Below are 24,148 nucleotides of genomic sequence, written 5' to 3'. Positions count from 1 at the left end.
GGCCAATTGAACTCTAATCACTCACTGTCTCTGGACCATCCCCAAGTGGAAGGATGCAAAGACTTTATATTAAGATTCATGGCAACTTGGATGCTATTATTTTGAGCCTTAAACAATATTTTTTGATGAAATTATTTTATTAGCCACATATGTCAAAACCTCCATGTTGTTAGTCATAGACTCTCACATCTATATAACATGCTATGAGTATGGGCTGAAGTTTAAAAAAAAATTATCGGCCCTACTATCCAAATGAACATGCTAACCTGAGTATTACACCAGTACACTGGGGAAGGCTGGGGGATGCTCTGCCCTAGTTGAGCTCAGGTGAAATGCTGAATTCCTGTGAAAGCATGTTTTGATGTGTTTGTAAAGTGTGTGTGTGTGTGTGTGTGTTCATTAGTAACCAGAGATAAGCAGCAATGTGTCAGCAATCAAATAAGGGGGCAGAATATTTGGATCTTATTTTTACTCATGTTTTTATGCATCTTTATGCACCTTCTCTTTCTAGGGCTCAGTTTCTCATCTGTAGAATGAGGGAGTTGAAGTAATCAGCGGTTCTTAAACATTGAGGGGTTATGAACTTCTTCAAGAGTCTGAAGAAATCTTTGGGCCTTCTTTCCAGAAAAAAAAAAATCACACCCAGACTAAATTGAAAATAACTGCAGAAAGGAGTTTTGCAGATCATTTTCAGGACTGTCATATTAAGCCACAAAAATGATGCATGACATAATTATAAAACATAGAATAATACAACTCCCAAGTCTATGATTCACGTAGACTACACTATCAATGGTACCCTGGTGAAGGTGTGAAAGAGGTGGCCCTCTTTAGATTTCCTTGAGCTCTGGCCTAAGAACTCTTGAGCCAAATGAGCTCTAAGGTTCTTTATGGGTGTGAATGTCTCTAATTCCAAAAACATCATTGTTATTATTGACAGCCTTTTATTAGTCAGCTCAGGCTACATAACAAAATATCACAGACTGGGTGGCTTAAACAATGGAAATCTATTTTCTCATAGTCTGGAGCTGGAAGCCCAAGATCCAGGTGCCAGGAAGTTAGATTTCTCCTGAGGTCCCTTGCTCCTTGACATGCACATGGCCACCTTTTCTCTTGTCCTCACTTAGCCTTGTTCTCTGTGTCTGCACAGCCTGGTGTTTCTTATAGGGGCACCAATCCTATTGAATAAGAGTCCCACCCTTCAGACATCATTTAACTTTAAGTATTTCTTTAAGGACCCTTTCACCAAATGCAGCCAGATTAGGGGTTAGGGCCCCAACATAAGAACTTTGGGGGAATACAATTCAATTTATAACAAACCCCAAACTGATAAACACATTGAGGAGAGTAATAGTCAACAAATAGATGAATCAAGACATTTTTCAAATCCCCTCCACATCAAAACACACACACAAATAAGCCTGTAAAAAATTAGAATAAAATGTGCTGGTTTTTAAAAATGGGGATTTATAATTGATAAGCAAAATCTATCTGCTACTGTTCTTATAAAAAGGAACACTTTCACAGAGGTTTATTTAGTTCAGTAGTGTCCCCTTATCCATGGAGAGTGTGTTCTAAGATCCCCAGGGAATGCCTGAAACCACAGATAGTACAAAGCCCTATATATACAATGTTTTCTCCTACATGCACATGCCAATGATAAAGTTCAATTCATAAATTAGGCACAGTATGATATTAACAACAATAACTAATAATAAAGTAGAATAATCATAACAAGATACTGTAATAAAAGTTATGTGAGTGTGGCCCCTCTATCTCAAAACATCTTATGGTACTGTACTCTCCCTTTCTCCTCCTGTGATGATGTGAGATGACAAAAAGACTATGTGATGAGGTGAAGTGAGATGAATGATGATGGAGGCATTGTGACTTAGCATTAGGCTACTACAGGCATGCCTCGTTTTATTTCACTTCATTTTATTGTGTTTCACAAATACTGTGTTTTTTACAAATTTAAGGTTTGCAGCAACCTTGCAGCGAGCAAGTCTGTTAGTACCATTTTTCCAATAGCATTTGTTTATTTCATGTTTCTGTGTCACATTTTGTTAATTGTTGCAGTATTTCAAACTTTTCCATTATTATTGTATTTGTTATGATGATCTGTGATCAGTGATTATGACTCACTGAAAGCTCAGATGATGGTTAGCATTTTTTTAATCAATAAAGCTTTCTTAATAAGATATGCACATTGTTTTTATAGATATAATGCTGTTGCACACTTAATATAGTGTAAATATAACTTTTATATGCATTGAGAAACCAAAAATTTAATTTGACTCACTTTATTGTAATCTTCACATTATTGCTGTAGTCTGGAACCGAACCTGCAGTGTCTCTGAGATATGCCTGTACTGACCTTCTGACCATATGTCAGAAGGAAGATCATCTGTTTCCAGACCATAGTTGAAGGTGAAGAGCAGTATAAGGGGGGCCTGTAGTTTAAAAATAAAGGTAAACAAAAAAAACTTGATGTCGTATAAATAAATTAACTTGGTCTGAACTTGGTCATCAAGAGCCCAGGTCAAGAATTATATGTATACTGGGGGAAGGAATGAGTTAAGGGAGAAGAAATAATAACCTATAAATATTTATAGTTTTTGTTTTCCTTTGGGCTTTGCACATAATCATCTTCAGATGATGTAAATCAAGCACCCAAAAGCTTCTTCCACATCTGGTAAGGGGGTGCTGGGAGCAATTGGGGGTTGCTATTTCAGCTATTCCTGATTTTCCTTTAACGGTAGTTGGGAGAGTGGGGGCTGAGGAGAAAAGGCCAAGAGCTTCTTGTGCTTTTAAAAAGTCATTATCGCTCCCCCAGTGCCACACTTAGTAAGCACTACCCACTGAGTAACTCGCAAACACCAACCATTCTGCACCTACCCTTTACTCCCCTAGTCCCAGAAGGAGCTAAATAAGAGAGACAGCCACGAGGAGGATTCAACATTTTTCTGGATGTTGTTACGCCTAAAGCTTCACCATGACTCTATGGCTGTTTAACTTACTTAGCAATGAGTCAAGCCTGTTCATTAGTGGCTTTATACACCCTCCAAGAATATTCACACTGTCCTTCTTTGGATGCACCAACCTTTCTCTGTTCATCTTCTGTACACCAACAAGGTATATATTTTAGGAAATTACATCTATCAAGCACGATGACTCCCTCTGTGATGCTTTACTCCCACACAGACATACTCCCTTGGATGAAATGGTTCACACTCTGCCGAAATTGGGCTAAGATATATGCTGTTGAAGACTTCCGCTTCCCCATTCCTTTTCTACCACCCCTCCCTTGTGAATTCTCTTTTTGATTCCTAGGGAATTTAATAAATACTTTGCCATCCATATTCATTTGTTTGAAATTAACAAGTGGATGGCTGGCCAGTCAAGAGAGAGGAGAGGTACAGCATTAGAAGTAAATAATAAGTACAAGGATGCCAGCAGGTATTATTCCAAAGTTGTACATCTCATTAGCCTCAGTTTCTTTTATAAAATTTTAAATTAAAAAAAAAAACAGAATATATATGAAATAGTCTATAGTGAAGTGAATTGCCTAAAAATCTGGCAATTAATGTCAAAGCCAAGAATTAAAATTCAGATATTTTCATTTCTAGGGCAGCATGACAATACATCTCTTGACTACACCATATTAAACCACTGGAAATAATACATAATAGAGTTCCTTCTTCATTAGTTCGAAACTTTGTTTAAAGGGACAAAAATATGAATTTTTTTATGGCATAGTTTTTCAAAAGCCTTCTGATTTCTTTGGCTCTGAATTATATACACATGCTTTTTTAGCTTCCTTCTTTTTCTTTTGTGGCTTAAAAATAAGCTCCATGCTTATCATTGTTACTGATGATATTGATCATATCAAAGTTCTCTTTTGGAATACTGTTTCCAGGGTTTTCACTTAGAGAGGATCAACAGAGAGCATCATATGCAGTTTCTTGGCATTTAGTTCCTAGGTTAAGTACTACCTTATAAAATTATAATTGATTTTGTCAGGATCCTGGGTTTTGGAGTAAAGACTAAGAATCTCAGGAAATGAACATGTCTATTCATGCAATAGTAACAAGAATAGTGTAAATATTCTGTGGACTCACTCTGATCTACCAAGGGAAGGATGTAACCTCTGAGATAAAGAGTTTGGCTCTCATTTGTGAAAGAAACACAGACAGTAAACCTATTTATTTATATTTTCTAAGACTCCAATGATTTTGTGAACAGCTACAAGTTATCTGAATGTGGAATATATTGTGGATTGTCCACTAATTTAATATAACTTTGTATAACTTTCCCATTTTCAGATAGTGAACACAAACTATTTTTAATCTCTAATATGTAAATAAATATCAATACCTAATGCAAATGCTTTGGGTATCATTTAATTCTAATGTACATATTTAAGGGTTGTTTATATGAAAACAGTGGGCTTTTTTTGTTTTTGTTGGTTTGTTTTTTACTTTAACTATTGCACAAGACAGCACAAGGATGTATAAACTGTCATCTAATAGCCAAACTGAGAGACAATAATTTGTATGTAATTTGCTTTAGTTCATTATAGAGCAAGCATTTTGACATGTTTCTTGGATAACCTGTGATGAACAGTGTTATAAAAAACAACAAAACAAAAGGAAAAAATAAAAGAAGAATTTGATCATAGGTCTTTTTCTGAAAGCATCCTTCTAATATTCCATTATATATAGAAAGTGATAACTAAGGACATAGAATAATTTTTTAAGCACACATATGAATTTATCCATTTCATTTATCATTTTAATCTATCATTTATCTCATTTTATTAATAAGATGAGAGATGACTTTCTTTGTTTCAGTCACAATTTTTTTTTTGTAATTGAACTAAACTGTTACCACACTGTGGGCAAAAGATATGGAATGCAGTATTCATTCTTCAGTATTTATTATTCTAATACATGGTTACTTTTTGCATTATGTTCCATATGTTCTTGGAAGTCTTGGGTTACTTGTTTTATTCAAGGTTGTAGATATATCCATTATTTCTGGTCTGTTAATTATGCTTTAATACCATCCATAGCTTTCTTTTTCCATCTTATTCTATAAGTTTTAGCAAAAAGGATATTGTAAATTTGTTCAATAAGTGGTTATTAAGCTCTTTATTATTATTATTATTATTATTTTTTTAATATTTTTAGATTTTTAAATATTAAAGATTTATTATTTTTTTTGGTTCATCATGCACTTTATTTATTTTGAGGCTATGTTTTTAGGTGCATACAAGTTAAAGACTTTTATATCCACTGGGTTGTTATTTTTCAGGATATAATGATGTTTTTGGTGGCAGTTATTTTATCTACTAATAATATTTCTAAATATGTTTTCTTTTGATTAATATTTGCCAAATGAGTTAGTTAGAATATTGATTTGAGGGTATGGCCATTATGCTTCTGTAGGTCATCCACAGCTCCAAGTTTCTTTTATCTTGTTGCTCAGCCATACCACCCTGAGCTACATTCAGACTTTTCTATGTAAGAGAAAGGAAACTTCTGTTTTGTTTGAACAAAGTTACGTGGTCTCAGTAAAATACAATCAAATCAGTATCCTAATTAAAAACCCATCAAATGTTAACCAAAAGAAAATAGATACACCAATGTCCTCATTCATGTGGCTGAATTTGTCTTATCTCCACATCCACAATCCAATAAAGGGAAAAAGGGGAAGTAGAAAGCAAGCATCAGCCCATTAAGATGAGGCTTGGAAGTTGCACATATCATTTATAAAGCATTTAGCAACAGATTAGTAAGGTGACTTAGACCATACATTCAGTGGATAGATGACTTCAAATCCTGGCTCTACCATCTAATATCTATGTGAGTATGGGCAGGTCACAGTTTGTGCCTCTTTTCCCAGTTATAAAATAGGGACAATAATAATACCTAGCTTATAAGCATTAGGAAAATGTTGGTTATTATTTTTGTTTTAAAGCCATGATAAACAAGTTACTGTTGCCGATAGTAGTAATAATGATAATATACTTACTTAGATTTAGCCATATTATACCAGTTCCTTTCACTCACCATTGCCTTTGAATACTGCTTCTTTCTATGGATGATTTTCTTCATTCTGAAATATATCCTTTATATGTTTTGCCAGTAATAGTCTGCGAGCGGTAAGCTTCCTCAAACTTCCTTTATGTGAAGATATCTTAAGTTTGCCTCTACTTTTAAATTATTTTCTTAGATAAATAAATCTAGATTGGCAGGCATTTTCTTTCAACATGAAGCTATTATATTCATTGTCTTGTGGGCTTTACCTAAAAGCAATCTGTTGATTTTAAGATTTTTATCTTAGTTTTGGTGTTCTTTGGTTTCACTATGGAGAATCAAGGTGTGGCTATTTTTGTTTGTTTTCCTGCATAGGATGCTTTAATGTAAGAAGTCAGTTACTTACATTTGAAAACTTCTGAACCATAATCTTTTTTTAATATTGCTCTTAACAGTATTTACTCTCTACTTCTAGAAATCCTAATAGATGTATGTTGGATTTTCCACTTAATTTTTCATGATTTTTAATATATTTTATATTTTTTAAGTCTCTATGCTATGTTTTAGGACATATCCTCAGTTCTGTGTTCTGCTCATTAATTCTCTCTTCAGCTATATCTATATAATCCATCCACTGACTTTAAAAAAGTGCCATCAACTACATTACATTTCCAAAATATTTTAGTTCTCTATTAAGTCTCCCTGTTACCACAATGCCTTTTTCCCCCCCTTCTATGGTTTCTGTAATCTATTTAAGCATTTCCGTCATATTTATTTGGGCAATTTCTTTCAGATTGTTCTGCTATCCCTATCCCACATTCTTGGGTTCCTTATTCTTGCATTGTTGTGTCTATTAACTCTCTCTCATGGTGGATTATATTCTTACTGGATTATTATTTTTCTTACAATCATTTTATGTTGATGTTGCTGTAGGAGCCATGCATGCCTCTAGGGGAATATTCTAGAGGAATTATTCTGACATTGAAATACTATGTGATATTAAAAAAAGTGTTCTCTGTCACCATATCTTAGTTTCTCTAACTCACTTAGGTATCTTCTGAATACCTTTATTTTTTATCTAACTCCTGAAGAGGAATGGCCTTTTCTTGGTAAGAGAGAGCAGTGTAGTTCTGCTTTTAGTCCCAGGATTTTCAAGATACATGTCTTTACTTACGGGGATGCATATTATTTATGTTTGATCCAGCCAGATTCCCTGCTGGGAGGTAAAGGACAATGGGGCAAGCAAGTCAGCATATTTTCCCATAGCAATAAGCTTTTCCCCAATGAAGAATACCCTCTTATATCAGAGGAACAGCAGCTATGTAGGTGTTTCTAGTGGGGGAAAAAAAAACAAATAAATAATCTTTGGTGTTTAAAATAGAAACATTTTTTATAATGTGTCTAGAGACAACTTATACTGAATGCAATAATGAAAAATGAAATTCTAGTGCAAAAATACTGGATTCATTTATCAAGTCTAAGATTTCTCCCCTCAATGCATGAGGCTTTAATAAACAGGGGTGTGCTACACTTTTTGCAGCATCCAGGAATTGGGTTTGTGCCTCAAAATAAGGCCAAGAGATCACATTTAAGTAAATGCAGAAGTAAAGGGCAAAGAGAAATTTAAAAAGGAAATTGAATCAGTGTCATATATAAATTTGAAAAGGAACTTAAAGGTTGTATAAATCATCCTCTCACTTACTGCAAGACAGAAATTTCAGTGTCCCTAAAAGGCATCTACTGCTTATACATTTCTGTGATGGAGAGCCCACTGCCTTGCAAAACATCCCTTCCAATTTTTTAATGGTTCCAAATGTTGAAAAGTTCTTCCTTATAATGAGATGCTTGCATAATTTGGAGGTTTTTGTTTTTAAATCCTGAAGAAATGTTCTCTCTTAAAGTGATTAAATGTATCTCAGTACTATTCCACAAACATCCATTGAATGTTTTGTATTGGCCTTGGCATTGTGCTAGGTTTGAGATAGGGAATATTGTGATCTATATTTTATTGATGAGAAAACAGGTTTTCAGAAGCTAGGTAACTTGCCCAAGGTCACACAGCTAGTAAGTAATGGAGCAGGGATTTGAAGGTGAGTTATCTGGTGCTAGGAATTAAGCTGTCTGACCCTGGGACAAGCCCTGTTCCCAACATGATTCCTCTGAAAATCATGTGGGGGACCCAGATATAAACCCGACTGATCATAACAGAATGTGACAAATGTTAACAGAAGATGAGAAAGAACAACTAAGTTTGCCTGTCTAGGTTGGAAATGGTAGATTTGGAAGACATAGATATCATCAATGCCAAAATGCTTAGTGCTCTTTCACTTATTTCAAGAGCATCTTATTCTTCCTACTCTGACATAAACTTATATCATAGTATGCCCCTGACCCCACCATCAGCTTTGGAAAGTGCTAAATCCTCTATGCCATTGAGAAATGCCTTTAATACTCACCTTGCAAACACTTTTTGCGTTTAGGTAACACTTTGTGCCTTCTATTCAGGGAACATTCATCTCATTGCACTCTAAAATTTCTCTAAGAGAACTTAAGACTATATAGTATTAAGGGAGAAATAGCTAGTTATTTTAAGTCTCTGTTCCTCTTTGTCAGACATGTAGATTTCATGGAATTGTGAGCAAGATGAACACTTGAATAAAATGGATGCTTGAACTATGATTTTCCTAGAATTAAATGATAGTCTTAATAGCCAAGATATGGAAGCAACCTAAATGTCCATCAGTAGATGAATGGATAAAGAAGATGTGGTACATATACACAATGGAATATTACTCAGCCATAAGAAAAAACAGATCCTACCATTCACAACAACGTGGATGGAACTAAAGGGTATTATGCTCAGTGAAATAAGCCAGGCGGAGAAAGACAAGTACCAAATGATTTCCCTCATATGTGGAGTATAAGAACAAAGGAAAACTGAAGGAACAAAACAGCAGCAGAATCACAGAACCCAGGAATGGACTAATAGTTACCAAAGGGAAAGGGACTGGGGATGATGGGTGGGTAGGGAGGGATAAGGGCAGGGGAAAAAGAAAGGAGGCATTACGATTAGCATGTATAGTGCGTGGGGGGCACAGGGAGGGCTGTGCAACACAGAGAAGATGAGTAGTGATTTTACAGCATCTTACTACGCAGAAGGACAGTGGCTGTGAAGGGGTATGTGGGGGGGACTTGGTGAAGGGGGGAGCCTAGTAAACATGTTCTTCATGTAATTGTAGATAAATGATACAAAAAAAAAATGATAGTCTTATGAATTTAATCCAGTGGGTATTTTGGTATCAGAAAAGTAATCTCATCAAGGTACTGAACAAAGGAAAACTCTTGGCTATGGTACAATCTAACTTTCTGTTTACATGGATTTATTTGACCTCTCTGAATATGGCAACTGTGTCCATAAAGATAAAAAAAAGTATCTCTCAACATGTGAGCTCCCTCTCTTTTATCCTCCATTTCCTTTGCTCTCTTTTTGTTTGCTTTACCTTGCTCAACTTTCTATTCCTTGTTTGCCTTGCCTTTCCTCATCCTATGAAACACCTGAGTTTTTTGAGTTGAAAGGAAAAGTTGATGCCTTTCTGAGATTCTCAGGGTTTAACAATCTAAATGACAAGTGAAAGCTAAACTTAAATTTTGTCTCCTTAAAGAATCGCCTTGTGGATATTTCCACTCCACATTGATAATGTCCTTATTTTATATTCCTGTTTCCTGCCTATTTGAAATCATTCAAGGCCAGGTTCATAATAGTAGTGAACCTGAACATTTACCATGTTCTTTTCAAATATATTTTCTCATTTAATCCTCAAAACAGTCTAATGAAATAGGAATTATTTATGATTATACTACTGAGGAAACAGGCTCAGTGAGTTTAAAGTAACTTGCTGAAGGTCACATGGACAATAAGTAATGGAACAGGATTTGAACTGTAGTCCTTTGACACTTGATTCACATGTCACGTTGTCCATGAATCCCTCTGCATAGTCCCTCTTCTCCCTATAATGGATCAATTCCACTCTCTGTTCTTTCATATACTTTGTTTATACCTTCCTTCTAGCACATATCACATTATGTTTGGGAAACTATTAAAAAAAATTTTTCTAGATTGTATACTACTTAAGGCCTTAAATCTTTTCTTTTTCATTCATGAGTTCCCTGGACTTCACCTGTTAAGTTATCCATAGTTAATGTAAATTTAATGTTCATGAAGTAGGTGAGTTGATGCACCAAAATAGTTGTTTTTTTCTGTTCAGAGTAAAATCTGGTTCAGAGGTACATTTACCTTTTCTAATAACTTCAGAAAAATACAGAATAAAATGAAATACCAAATAAATTCATTGGAAATTATTAAAAGATGTAGAAGGCATGTCTTTTAGGAGGATGGCTAAATAATTAGAATTTGTTTATATAGGGAGAAGAAAGTGAGTAAATAAAGAGTGTGGAAGGAAAAATAGTGAAGACCTTTTAGATCCTAAAGCAAACTGAGATCATGTGAGTTCCACCCTATACTGGAAAATTATTACTTATACAACATTGTTAGTTTCAGTATCCCATATTATCTGGTTCGGGGACCAATGAGCTTTATTCTCTTGGAGTTGGCTTAAAGGATATTTGTGAGAAGGATGTGCTTCAGCTGTTCCCATTCTGTAAAATATGGACAAAGAGAATCCAGTGAGTCACTTAACACTTGGGAGTGACTTCCCAGTCTATGTTTCGGAATTGCAGGAGGAGTTTTTGGTTCATTCACTTCTCTAGAGATTTGTTTCAACAAGAAGAGAAAACTCTTTGCAGGGATAACTTTCAGGGAGTCATATAGTGAAAAATGGAATTTTTAAAAATTCATAGGTATTGATCATTTATTGTGTGCCAGGCACCATTTATAGACACTTTATATTAACTTTTGAAATACTGACAACAAACCTTTTATGTAGATAGTATGATAATTACCATTTTACAGAAGGAAAATCTGGGATACAGAGAGCCTAAGGATCTTGTCAATATTTTCACAGCAGCTAAAAAGAAGAATCAGGATTTAAATGCAGGCAGTTAAGTACCAGAGCCCCAAATCTAAATCCGTATGTACTCTCAAAGTGTCCTCTATGTCTTTGATTTGATAATTATCCAATAAACACACAAATTATATTACTTCTGTTATTGGATAACAATAATTCATTTTGTTTTGCGTCCTCAAAACTGAATAAAATTTACATGGTGCTGAGGATAGGAAATGTAGATGTCTGATAACCAGTGTAAGCTTAGTGAAAAACTGCAGGGTCTTAAATGCCCAATTCTCTCTACAAGGAACTAATGAATCCTGTCCTTGCATAAAAGGAAATTTTGCTTCCATGACAAAATAATTTCACTTGGACTCCAAAGGAAGCTGGCTAAGGTTTACACAGGAACATTTCATATGTTTTTCTTATCTTTGAAGAAATACATGAAATTCTAATGAAGCAGATAACCCAGCACCATTGATCAAACTCAAAAAATGTGGAAAATATCCTGGAGAGATTTTTCTCAACATCCAAACTCCTGATATCCCCATTTCAGCCACAAGGAGGACAACAGAATAATTATGAATGTTTCTAAGAAGGCTAAATTAAAGGAACAGAACAATATATAGATTCTCTAAACTATTAAATTATACAAGGATGCCACTGTCTCTTTTTTTAGTCAAATACATGTAGGAGTAATGCTTGAAATTATAAAGCTTCTCTTTTATACCCCCAAATAGAAAATACAATCGAAATCAGCTTTTTTGCAGAATGGCTTTCTCAAGTAAATGAGCAGGAGAACGAATTATGTGGTTATGAATAAATCCACTGACATATAATAATGCAAGTTTGGCAATTTTATGGTGTCCCTGGAACCCTTTGATACATTTATAGCCATGTTTACAGTCACCTGTATTTTTTCAGGACTTTTATTTCATTTCAGATTATGGGAGTTTAGTTGTCTTTTTTTCTGTTTTTTCCTCCCCCTAAACTTACCTTTTGGAACCTTGTGTAGAGGGAGAAAGAAAGGGTTTCTCCTCTTCCTTGGAGAAAGAGGGCCCTCATCCTCTTTGAGACTTTAGGGCCCATATGAAACAGATTACTCTGGTGCGTTCTGGGTCTCTGCGGTCCCATTAGATGTACTTGTGACAAACAATTTGACTGGTGTCTCCTGCTAGCAGTGAAGTGGAAAGTCTAGAGTCTACGCAAGTGAGAAGGCATATGCCAAGACAAAATGTCTTGTGAGAGCCCAACAGGGCCACTTCACATTAGGTTCCTGGCACCTGACCTGGTTAAGTACTATCACAAGGCTTATTTTAGAAGCCAAAAGATTCCCCAGACTACTTTACAGCTAAGGTATGGACCAAAGCAGGACAGAGAGGGTCAGATGGGTAAGGATTCTCATTCCTTATCTTGGGACAGTCTTCCTGGGGGGTAAAGAGGGTGTGGTGATTAAAATAAGGGCCAGAAATCTATAATGCCACAAACTGAAGTTTGAAATAACAGGGAAACCCAGCTATTAACCAAGCAAATCCAGCTACAGGTTGTTTTTGCTTTTGTTTTAACTGCATTCCACTCAGAAATTTAAGGTTCCCAAAAAGTCTGGCTAGTGTTCTGTGGGGGTTTATCCAAGTGGAGCTAACTGGTTAGTCCTGTGAAATTGTGGATACTTTGCAACTTTAAATCTGTGGTCAGCACAACACTTCTAAATGTATTTCTTTTTTTCTTTCTCTTAAAAGTGGACTCATCTTCACCCTGTAGCTGCACATTTCATCCCCAGGTGTTCATACTCAAGGGACCCACTAAAGAAGGCAATTCAGGAGGACAGAGGGAGTGCTTGGTGATAGTCCAGGAGATGGCACATCCTTTTGCTAGAACTCTAGCTGCAGGTAGTGTTTAGAAGGTATCACTGGAGCTAGAAATATAAAGAAATATATTGACTATGTCAGTGTAACATAAACCCTGATAGACTTGAGAAGAATGGCAATTAAAAAAGAAGTCTGAGAGGAATGTGTTGACTAGAGGATGGGACAGAAAACACATGGGAAAAATCAACAGTGTGTTAAACTGGAGAAGGACATGTATTTTATCAGGGTAATTGTGCATTCTCTCTTTGGGGTGGCAGAGGAAAAATAAGCTACTCTTATATCTGTCTTCTGATAAGTCTTCTCTGTATTCGTCTAGGGCCCCTAAATGGAATCAGCCTTACCAGAATTTTCAGCTACTTCTTTGGACATTTTGCAAAAAAGTAAATACATAAATTATAAGTATGACAAGTAAAATGAATAGTTCCCACTGTGACACACCAGTAGCATTTCCAGATTTTGTATTGCATTAAGGATTTATTTTCACGTTGTTGTCTAGCAGAGAATTAATTGGAAAGTCCATCTAAGCTTCCCATGCTTCCTCAGGACAAAGCAAAAACAGAGGCTCCAACACTCAGTGCCAACTTAGAAAAGAAGAAAAATGTTGAGTGGATAAGTGGTCAGCTCATCAACTCTGGAAATGCATTTCTCAAGAGATTAATGTCACTAAAGCCAGATAAATACATCAGTGAAATTAATGGTTATTTATAAGGATATGTGACTATGAGATTGGCGATTGATTCATTGGATTCATTCATTCAGCAAATATTTACTGGGCTCCTATGATGTGCTGCCCACTTATCCACTCACAGAGGACATACAGGAGAACAACACAAAGGCACCCCTTCCAGGGAGCTTACAACCTTTTGTTTTTGAAAGAGCTAGACTATGAACATATACAGATAAAATAATTTCTGCAAGTAAGGAGTGCTGTGAAGGAAATAGAACAAGGCAATGGAATACTGTGTCTTCCTGGGGTGGTAATGGCTAACTTCACATGAGGGAAAAAAGGGCTTCTGATGAAGTGACATCTGAAATGAACCAATCACAGGAAAATCTTGAGGAAAATACCAGGAAAATCTTAGGGAAAAGTCAGACAATAGAGGCCCCCAAGTATAAAGGTTTTAGGTTGGGAAAGAAGTTGACACAAAAAGCAGAAAGACGGTCTGGGGTATTGGAGGGATGTTGAGTAATGGGTCATCTGGCAGAAGATGGAGTTGGAACATTAGGCCTAAGCCACACCATCTAGGTCCCCTTAAGGCCATGTCATTAGAATAAGTCCATCTGGAGGATTAAATCAAGAAGTGATGGGAGGGAATGGGAATTATCACCTACCTTAAATGAAGATGTTTAGATATTAAGGGGTTTTTTTCCCCAAATTTTCTTTAAATAATAACATAAAGCTGTAAACATTTACTTAAACCTTCTTGGAGTTTTGACTTGTTTTTCTATTGAACAGAATACTACTGCCATTCTTTGTCAGGCACTATGTCTGATGCTGTGTATGTATTATCTCATTTAAACTTCCCACAAACCTCAAGAGGGAAGGCACTATCCACATTTTACAGAGGAGGAAACTGAGGCTTAAACTGGATCACCATAAACCACTCCTCTTACATGTTGTTAGTTTAAGACATCACGTTTGTGGGCCACCACACAAGGGCTGAAACACCTTGAATGAGGGCCCCCTCCTGGGATGTCTGGGGGCCCAGATTACCATTTCAGCTGAGACCCAGTTCACTTGGGGTGACTGTGCACCATAAACCATGGGCAGCATGGACCTTTGGGAAAACACTGATCTCAGAACCAGAATACCACGTCACCACCATAAATTCCAAAATGGACTTGATATTTGACCTTGAAGACAAGCACTCATAGTGTTATGGGTTGACTTTGTTCTCCTTGGTGCTTGTCCCTGCTGTAATAAAGATTTGAAAGTCAGAGACACAGTAGCAAAGCAGAGTGAAAGTTTCATTTGATGCACTCCAAGGGAGGAGCTGGCCAGAGTCAAGGTAGACAAAGGCCCCCTAACTCTTGGGGGAGGGTCTATTTATAAGGATCTAGCCTTTAGGCACTTCTTTGATGGACGGGGTGAGGTCATTTGATTGACAGCTCTAATTATACACCCATTCCTCTTGGTGCAGAGGTCTTCCCCAAAATGCACATAGAAAAGTGCATAGGAGCAACACTGCAATTTTGTTTTAATGAGATTATGATGAGGTGTGGTTTGGGTGGTTATCAGTTCTGTTCGATTGCACCTACACTGGGACCTATTGGGACCAGTTTGGCCTATTCCCAATGGGAAAGAAGTTATCTCCCGGCAAAGCCTATGTTGTCTTCACACGGGACCCTCTACCTGGGCAGAGTTTGGGCAGTTTTTCCTAGACTCTTATCTTCCCCTTTCCCTGGCTACTCAAGTCTTTCTATCTAACAATAGGTTTGGCATCTTTATGTGTTAGAAAGACATATGCTAAGTTATTCAACATTTTCTTGGGTCCCAAGAAAAAAATAGGATTGTCTTAATCCCGTTCCATATTCTCAGGGGATTAGAAATGTTCATGGAGAACAGGAGTATAAGGTGCTATCAACTCCTTTAAAAATAAAAGGAAAAAAATTCATACATATATGCGATGTGGTTTGACTAGCAAGTGTTATTCCCTCTGCCTCGTGACCTCCCAAAACATAATGGGCTTTTTAAACTAAGGTGAGTGGGAAGGAGAGAGTCGCGGCTGCCAAGATCCGGGGGTCTAGAAGGGCTCTCTGCCCTCGGGTTTGTGTCTCCAGCTCATCACACGGAATACGGGGAAGGCGGGTAGGGGTGGGAGTGGGGACCGCAGGTAAAGAATGTCACCGTTCCCTGGCGCAGCCCCGGGACATCTTTTTGTATGGCCGCGGCAGGTGTGCCAAGCCCCTTTCTGCCACTCCTGCTCGCCCCTGCGGGTTCAGCCTGGAGGTTAAACGCCTGCTTTTTGGTGCCTGGAGGCCTGGAGGCCCGGAGGCTTCGCCCACTTGGGACAGCGTCTCCGTGGCCAGCCCCAGCCAGGCGAGCACTCCTCTCCTCCAGCAGAGGCAGCCCTCGCCCCTTCTGAAGTTCTTTGGCCAGAGCGGCGAGCACGGCGCTAACATCTGGGTCTAGAATTCCATGAGCGTCCTGTCCACCGGGGGTGGGAGCTCCCCTTGCAAAAGGGCCTCCAGCCACGAAACCCCTCACCCTCCGGAGTCCCCAGGTCTCCTTTCCGCCTCCACTTTCGCGAGCAGGACGCGGGGGGCCGGCGTCCGCCGGCCGGGTGGGGCCCAGCGCCTCCGCGTCCGCACAGCGGCACACGCCGGGGGAGTGCGTGCGGCACCGCCGCGGGCAGCCGCGCCGCCGCTCTGCTGACTCAAGGGGTTTATTTTTATTTCTAGCTGGGGCTACTTCAGCCTTAGCCTCCGCCTGCATTTCCTTCCCCAACTGTGGAAGGTGACTTAATCGTCCGACTTTGGTCTAAAGCTCCTGGGAGAGAAGGGAGAGGGCGATAAAAAGGCGCAGCGGCGTCTGGCCGTCTGTCTCACTCACACACCGGCGCGCGCTCTCCCTCGGCTCCCGGGAGCGGAGCGCGGGGAGGGCGGCCGGGGTGAGCGGGAGGATCGCGCGGGGGTAGACCGGCGAGCGCGTACTGGCGCGGGGAGGGCCGGGGTGCCGGGGCGCCCGGGCCCCTCCCCCCTCCCCAGCCAGTCAGTCCCTCGGCAGAACGCTCGGGCTGCACTGATTTGCTCTCGGGAGTGCGCGATTTGCATATGACTTGCCCATTTGTGAATTTGGCTCCCCCGCTCCTCGCTTCACTTCACCTGTGCCTCCCAGTTCCGCGCACTTGGCGGGCGCCCGCCGGCCTCCCGGCCCTCGCTGCCGCCTGCAGGGCACGTCCTTTCGCGCCCTCGCGGCTCACCCACACACCTTTCTCCGCCCCGTGCCGCCGCTGGTTTGGGTGGCTTCTCCGCGCTGGCTTCCCGCCCCTCTTCCCTCCGGTCCTGCCTGTTGGCTCCCTTCGGGCTGCCGCTCGCTACTGCTTTCATCCAGTCGGGAAAGCCGGGACGCAGGCGGCGGCCCCGGGGCGCTCTTCCAGGACGCGCGGGGTTAACAGCCCCTGGCGCGCGGCCGCCGAGACTCCGAGGAACACGCGAACAACTCTCTCTTCGGCAGCCCCCTTTTGCCTGGCACTTCTGCATTGCATCGCATGGGAGTGGAAAAAGGAAAAATATGTGCAAACTGCTTGGATGTTGGCGTAAACTAACCTGAACCTACTTGGGTCTTCTGCTTCCTCCTTCCCTTCCATCATTTCCACCTTCCGTCTTGTGGCTTCGCGGAGCGTGCAGTTCAGTCATCAGACCTGCGGTGCCTGGAGCTCTGGAGGAAGCAGCGCCGGGCCTCCCCTGACATGTGTGGCATTCCGGAGCTCCCGAGGAGGGTTGCTGTACCTGGGTGGACTTTGGCATTCTAAATTTCAGCCCCGGGAAAGGGGGCGTTTGCCTTTATCTCTCTCTCTTTTCTTTTTTTCTTTTTTAGTAGTATTTTTTTTTTTAACTGATTCATCATTTGTCTTGAAAGCTCGTATTCATTCCCTCTTTGCAAAATTCGGGCAAGTCTTCCTCCTGCTATGATGGGCCCCTGGGCATCATGAACTACATTATCCCTCACTGGCTGGAATTCAAACTGCCCATCTGTAGTGGTCCAGTGCGTTGACCATGCACCTGAGAATCCACGCGAGACGGAGCCCTCCTCGCCAGCCGGCCTGGACGCTTGGGATCTGGTCCCTCTTCTGGGGATGTATCATCAGCTCTGTGTGGAGTTCCTCTCATGTAGCTTCTTCTTCCTCCTCCTCCTCTTCCTCGCCGGGGTCTCACTCTCAGCACGAGCACCATTTCCATGGCAGCAAGCATCACTCAGTGCCTATTTCTATCTATCGCTCTCCTGTTTCCCTTCGAGGAGGGCACGGTGGGTCTCTGCTCTTTATCCTTTTAATGGGGCATAGCAATTCCTTTACCCACTCGCCTTTCAGGTAATGTCAAGGGTGGGAAGAGAATAAACGAATTGAATTTAAAATGATGTAAAGCATTGCATGTGCATGAGGGAAGAAAATGTCCAACTGCCCATTAAAGATGAGTGTTTTCTGCCCCAGCCCCCTTCAGTTTTCTCCAAGAGGTTCTCCTTTCCTTAGCTTCCTTATTCATAGCTGCACAAACACCACATTCTCCCCTTTGCAAACTTCTATTTCCTATATCCCCCACGATGGCGGGCAACTTCTCAGATAAGTCCTGAATTCTGCTCTTTGAGAATTCATTCATTCACCTTGCTTTCACCCTTTTTTTTCTCTGCTCTTGTTTGGGAGCTAATCCAGGGGAAATAGCAGACAGCAGGAATCCTTAGATCTTCAGCTTAAAGTTGATTGAACTGCTGTAAAGTGACCTATGTGGTAAAGATCGGGGTGTGGGGGGGGAGAGCAGCTGAGTTTAAGGAAGCAGAAAATGTAATAACCAGTGCTTATTACTGTTCACTTGGGCAGCTTTACTTTTGTCCACATGTCTGATGGAAAGAGCATCTATCATGAAAGTTGTACATCTATTATTGCTAGCTAACTACCAGAGAGGAAGAAATGTAGAAGATAAACCAAATTCCACTTATAATTTGCCTGAGTGTAAATTATAGTTACTTCGATTCCACCATTTTTGCAAATATTATGTCATGGAAGGTAGCACCAGTGGGCTTATTCACATAGTAGAGGTATGATGTGTTTTGCTCCCAACAACCCTCCTTGCTTAGCTATTGAAGGAAGAGATCTATGGCTCTTAAAAATACATTCAGCTCTGAGCAGACTGCCTCTAAAAGGGGGATGTCTGCCATTAAGGTAGGAGCTTGCTGTAGTAAACTGTTCTAAAGAAGGGAGCTTCATTATTTGTTTACTATACACTCTACTCTGATGGTGAGGAGAGTGGGAATCACAGAGCCCAGCTGCAGGCACAGTCCTCCAGGGATCAGCAGGAGTGAAGCAATGGAGAGGTCCCCTGCCCTAGCTTGTATTTTGAAGAGCTATGCCATGCAGACCCCACTCAGAATGTCAGTTCTTTCCACTGCCTCCTAGCCCTGGGCTTCTGCTCTTGCTCTCTATAGTGTTAAGTGGAAGTGCATTGAGAAAATGCCAGCACGTACTCTGGCTCTTTCTGGCTTTCTCTTTAAATTTTATTTGATGGAGTTGTCAAGCAGCTCAGTACTTGTAAGGTTAGTGGAGGGATGGTGGGAAAGAGGGAGCGCTTGATCTTGATCTGGTTGCTGTTTTCTCAGTGGCACCTGCTGGGTCTGATGTAGGCTGTCAACAAACAAACAAAGCTGGAAGAGGAAAGAACCACAACCATACAACCATCAAAAAAGCAAATCAAAAGCAATTTCATTGAAACGGAAACTGTTATCACCTAAGAGGGAGAGGGAGTGGGAGCGAGGGTGGGATTGTAAAGTGGGGGGAAGAAACGGGGAGTGGGAAGGATGGAGGAAGCCAGACAATTACTAATAGCCATAATTAAACACGGAAATGCTCAGCGATAATTAGTTAAATTTTGCTAATTAGTGTAAATGATCAGCAGGGAGATGAAGATTATGCATTCGTTAGAGGTTATAGGCTGGCAGGATCTCTCTGTTTTCTGTTCAGGAGGTGAACAGTTAAAAGCAGCTACTAGTTAAGTGATGGCATTTGCAGAGCAGTACTTCCCAGGGGTTCCTCAATCTGTCAATCTTCCTCCCTCCCCCTTCTCTCTTCCCCCTCCTCCCTCGGCTAAGAGAGTTAAAGGGGTTGAGCCTTGCACAGGTTAAACACAACTCTTCTCTACTTCATTTCTTCAAGGATCAGTTGCTCAGTACCTTCCAAATCCTTCTGACTAGTTCCCAATCTGATTTCTCATTAACCCGCATCTGATAAGATCCAGTATGGTGGTGAAGGAGAACAAAGCAAGCAAATAGCCAGAGACCCCAGAAAAGGACCTCAGATCCACCAGGGCTGTAGAATGCAGTGAGCTCTAGGGTCTGGCTAAGATAAGAAAGCTTATGAATTCAATTCTTCAGCATCCTCTTTCAATCCTGAAGTCCCATCCCATTGATTTGGGGCATGGAGAGTGAGTGCCTCCAAATTAAGTAGGCTCCTTGCATATTTAGTTAATGTTTTTGAGCTTGAAATCAAGAGAAGCAGAAATCAACAAGATGCCCCAACCTCTAGCTCCAATCCCACATTCAAAAGGTGCAACCTTTTGCATCCTGAGGACCAGGAGACCCTGTGATGCTTTGCTAGTACACCCCTCATTCTTACCTGGGATACACTTGCTTTCCTCTAGTCCAAGCACAGGCTTAGCTGACAGCAATTGTTTTAAAAAATCTTTTGGATAGAGGTGGTAGGAGGCATAGCTCCATGGGACTAATGCTCATTACTAATAGTTTCCTGCTAACCTTACTGCAGAGTTAAAAGCAGCAGTCTCTCTTGTTTATGGAAGCATGAATGCTCTTCATTCTGGTATAAAATGAAAGCTAGAGCCCTGAGTCCAAGAACTTTCTTAGGACTCAAGAAAGAATTTTGTTTGTTTGTTTTTTCTACCCTTATTCCCTTTGCCCATTTCCTAAGAAGCTCAAAGTCCTTGGAGCTGCCCCACTGATCAGCTGTTGTCACACCTCCTTCCAAATTACCTTCCCTATACTGGGGCTCATGCTAAGGCAGACAGATGAAACAGAAACCCTCCCAACATCTGGGCTTTTACCCACGCTCAGTTCTGGTCTTTAAAGAATTGATTATGCGTATATGTGCCTGAACGCTTCATCCCAGAGCAGCCTAGGGAAAGCTAAGCTCCTTTATGAGTTGGGGAAACTAAGACCACACCATCTTGGGACACCTCAAAAATGTCTTGGGTAAGGTGTGTATCTCAGGAAAGAATTAATTACCTTCTTCACTGAAATCTACTAAACTTCCCCCTATTTGTTAGTCTCTTCTCTCAGGCTCCTTGTTTCTTTTATGCTTTCTTCTATTCAGTCATCAGTGAACATTTATTGAGCACTTACTATATGCCAGGCAAAGTGCTACTTGCTAAGGTTAGAAAACTAAATAAGACATTGTGGTGGTCAGCCAGGAATAATTTCAGAAGTATTTTGATCATCTGTGAAAGATGCTCCCCTAATTTAAAAAAGTATGGGGTATAGGGTGGGAACCCAGATACAAAACAAATTAATTAATATGAAATCTAAATATCCTTTATAAAATGTAGATTTATGTTATTCTGTTATTCAGAATATTCCTACAGACATATTTCATCCTTAACTTTATTTCCACTCTTAAATATCACGTTTGTCAAAGCTCCTAGGTAGTTAAATAGTATGGGACATATAGCTACTAAAATATATTTGTTTACTCATATTCAGTTTCATAAGGGATTTTGAATATTCTTTCCTCTCCTCAGCCTTTAAGAACTCCAATGTACATGTGCCAAAAAAAGGCTTTAGTACTAATAGCTTAGAAAACAGGTTTCTCAAAGGATCCTGTGTTTAATGAGTGCCTTACATTTTATCTTCCTTAATATACTACACTTTCCTGACTCATTAGGCATGTGGGGAACTAGTTGAGAACATAGAAAACAATTTTAAGAGGGAATACACCACAACATATTTAGAGGGAAGTCTCAGAAACCAGGATGTGTGCGTGTGTGCATGTGTGTTTGTGCACCTGTGTCTGTAAAGGCGGGGACCACAGAGGTCCTATTTGAATCATTGTAGCCAAAGTGGTAGTGGTGGTCCCACCTGTGGCTCATGAGCCAGGAGTCCTTGTAAGAAATTATGCTACTCATTCACTGTCACAGAGACCTACTTCTTAAGTTTTCCCAGGCATGGGCCTTGTTTTGCTCCGATCCATTGAGCACTTTCTTCTGCTCACCCAGCTGCTTTCTAATCACTTTCTCTCACCTTTCTTAGGACTCAGCTTGCTGAATAATTCATAGTGTTGGTTGACAGATAAAATGATAAGATTTATAAGTCTTTGGCTTTGGTGATGAATTAATTAAATTGGTTTCTTCTCTCCTTTCTCTGCATGCATTGTTTCTTCCTCTCTAAAATTTGCTGACAAGTGGTGGGTCTGGAGATTACCTTGTTGTTGAAATACCACCATAGGGAGACTATAATGTCTTAGTGTAAATGTCTTCAGCACTTTCAGCACAGCGCACTGGATAGAGTAGAGGTGAGGGTTGCCAATCATACAGAGAGGAGATGAGATAATTGGAATAATTCCTTTAAAGGGGGGGAAAAATACCCACAAAACAAATGAAAATAAACTCCAAACTGGCTAATGGCTGGAATTCCATAGTAAGAACTTTATTCCTTTATTGTTTGAATTTGAATCTGGAAGAGATAACATGCTCCATTGTACATGTTACTGAATGACCTTATTAGATCTCAGTAAGTTTGCTCCACTAGGACTGGGTGATCTAGGTAATCTGGGAGGGAAACACATCTCTAGAGATAAACCTTGAACTTACTTATATTTACCTCCCTCTATTAGTTTGTTATGGCTGTCATTAAAAACAAAAATCACAGACTAGATGATTTAAACCACAGAAATTTCTTTTCTTGCAGCTCTGGAGGCTAGGATCATGGTGTTGGCGGTTTGGTCTCTTCTGAGACCTCTCTCCTTAGCTGGAAGATGGTCACTTTCTCATCTCATCATGACCTCAGTGGTCTTCCCTATGTGTTCACACATCCCTGATGTTTCCTTGTATGTCCAAATCTCCTTTTCTTATGAGAACACTGCTCAGATTAGATTAAGCCTCACCCAGATGTCTCATTGTAATTTAGTCATCTCTTTAAAGGCTCCATCTCCAAATACAGTCACATCCTGAAGTCTTCGTGTTGGGGCTTCCATGTAGGAATTTTGTGAGGACATAGTTCAGCCCATAATACTCCTCCTCCTCCCCAAAGACCGAGTCACTGGGAACGAAGTGAAAACATACCAGTCACTGAATATATGTTGAACTCAGACATTCACGGTGGAAAAATCACACCTTCAGTGACAATGGTGTGATTTACAAACTTAATTAGATGGTGCCTCAAGTCAAAGAATTCTATTTATATATGTAGGGAAAACTCCACCAGTAGGTTTGGCTAAACCTTTTTGTTTGCTTTCAGTTTATTTTGTGTGACCCAGTCTATACCTTGATATGCATGTAGACTAATTCCGTCTGACTCCAGCCATGTGCTTTGCAAACAGGCTTTAATGCCCACACTGTAAGGCTCTCTCTCTTTGGACCTGCTGCCATTTTAGTCCAGACCTTCCTGCCCTCCAGGTGACTTCCTTTGGGAACCTCAGTCGCTCACTCTCTTCCTTTCATGAAGCACACACCACCAACTCTTTAACGTCTCAACCGTCCATGGAGAAAAACAGATTAATTGTAAATAACTACTTTTTTGGCAGCTAAAAATAGGTCCTTTTGAGAAAATATCAATTTCATCATTTTTCTTTTGGATTTTTATTTTATGAACATGTATCTTAAAATACAAATATCTAGTAACCTTTCTAGTTCATGACATGGCTGTGAGGCTTGGGTGACATGAATGAGAAAATGTGTTGTAATTATAAAGCCTTTGCTGCCTCTAAGTCCCAAGCAAGGTATTCAACTTTTGGTGGGTTAAGGGGATGAATTTTGGGTTTTGGCTTTTTTATTTTTATTTTTTGGTTTCTCTGAAAATTGGGAAAATATGTGCTGTTGGGAATGGCAAATGAATAATAATGGAATTCTAAAGGGCTATGTGGTGTTCAGTGGACGTGGGCACAATCAACCACCAGATTTCGAGTTGGAGGAAATAGGTCTCAATCTTGTTTTTGTCACGTAGGCACTTTGTGAACCTGGATAAGTCACAGGCTTAACTAAGACTCAATTTGTACATCTCTGAACTGGGAAGAGCAGTAATAATACTTAGCATACATATATGACTAAATGGTATGGGAAATAAAACACAAGGAATGCTTTGTACATTGTGAACCACCATGTACAGGTTAAATGTTTTATGAGAAATTATTTTAATGATAATGCTTTCTCAATGTTTTGTACAAGATTGAGCTTCAGCACTGAATCATTTGCTGGTTGGTAGTTTGAGGTGAAAGGACACGAATCTACTAGTTCTCCTCATTTCCCTATCTGTAGCCACACTTTTTGCCACCAAGGGATTGTTCACTTACTTACTACT

The 24,148-nt window shown here is 39.9% G+C and overlaps 1 protein-coding gene across 17 annotated transcripts in view; it reads left to right on the top strand.

Annotated features, from left to right (window-relative positions):
- The window catches only part of NRXN3 (neurexin 3), a 1,462,828-nt gene that overhangs the window by 944,338 nt on the left and 494,342 nt on the right, over positions 1 to 24,148 (top strand). For 2 of the 17 annotated variants that reach the window (XM_057488262.1, XM_057488263.1), the window contains exon 1: positions 16,745 to 17,884. The exons of 12 other annotated variants lie outside the window; for them this stretch is intronic. In XM_057488262.1, the coding sequence (XP_057344245.1) occupies positions 17,635 to 17,884 (250 nt within the window). In that variant the 5' untranslated portion in view covers positions 16,745 to 17,634. Of the gene's footprint in view, positions 1 to 16,744; positions 17,885 to 24,148 lie in introns of those variants that run through there. 3 more of the 17 variants (XM_057488266.1, XM_036882226.2, XM_036882227.2) reach the window with 3 other exon arrangements.

This window comes from Manis pentadactyla, chromosome 11 (assembly GCF_030020395.1).
Source record: "Manis pentadactyla isolate mManPen7 chromosome 11, mManPen7.hap1, whole genome shotgun sequence".
NCBI lineage: Eukaryota > Metazoa > Chordata > Mammalia > Pholidota > Manidae > Manis > Manis pentadactyla.
The sequence above is the reverse complement of the archived record's forward strand: the minus strand, read 5'-3'. Positions and strand labels throughout refer to the sequence as shown.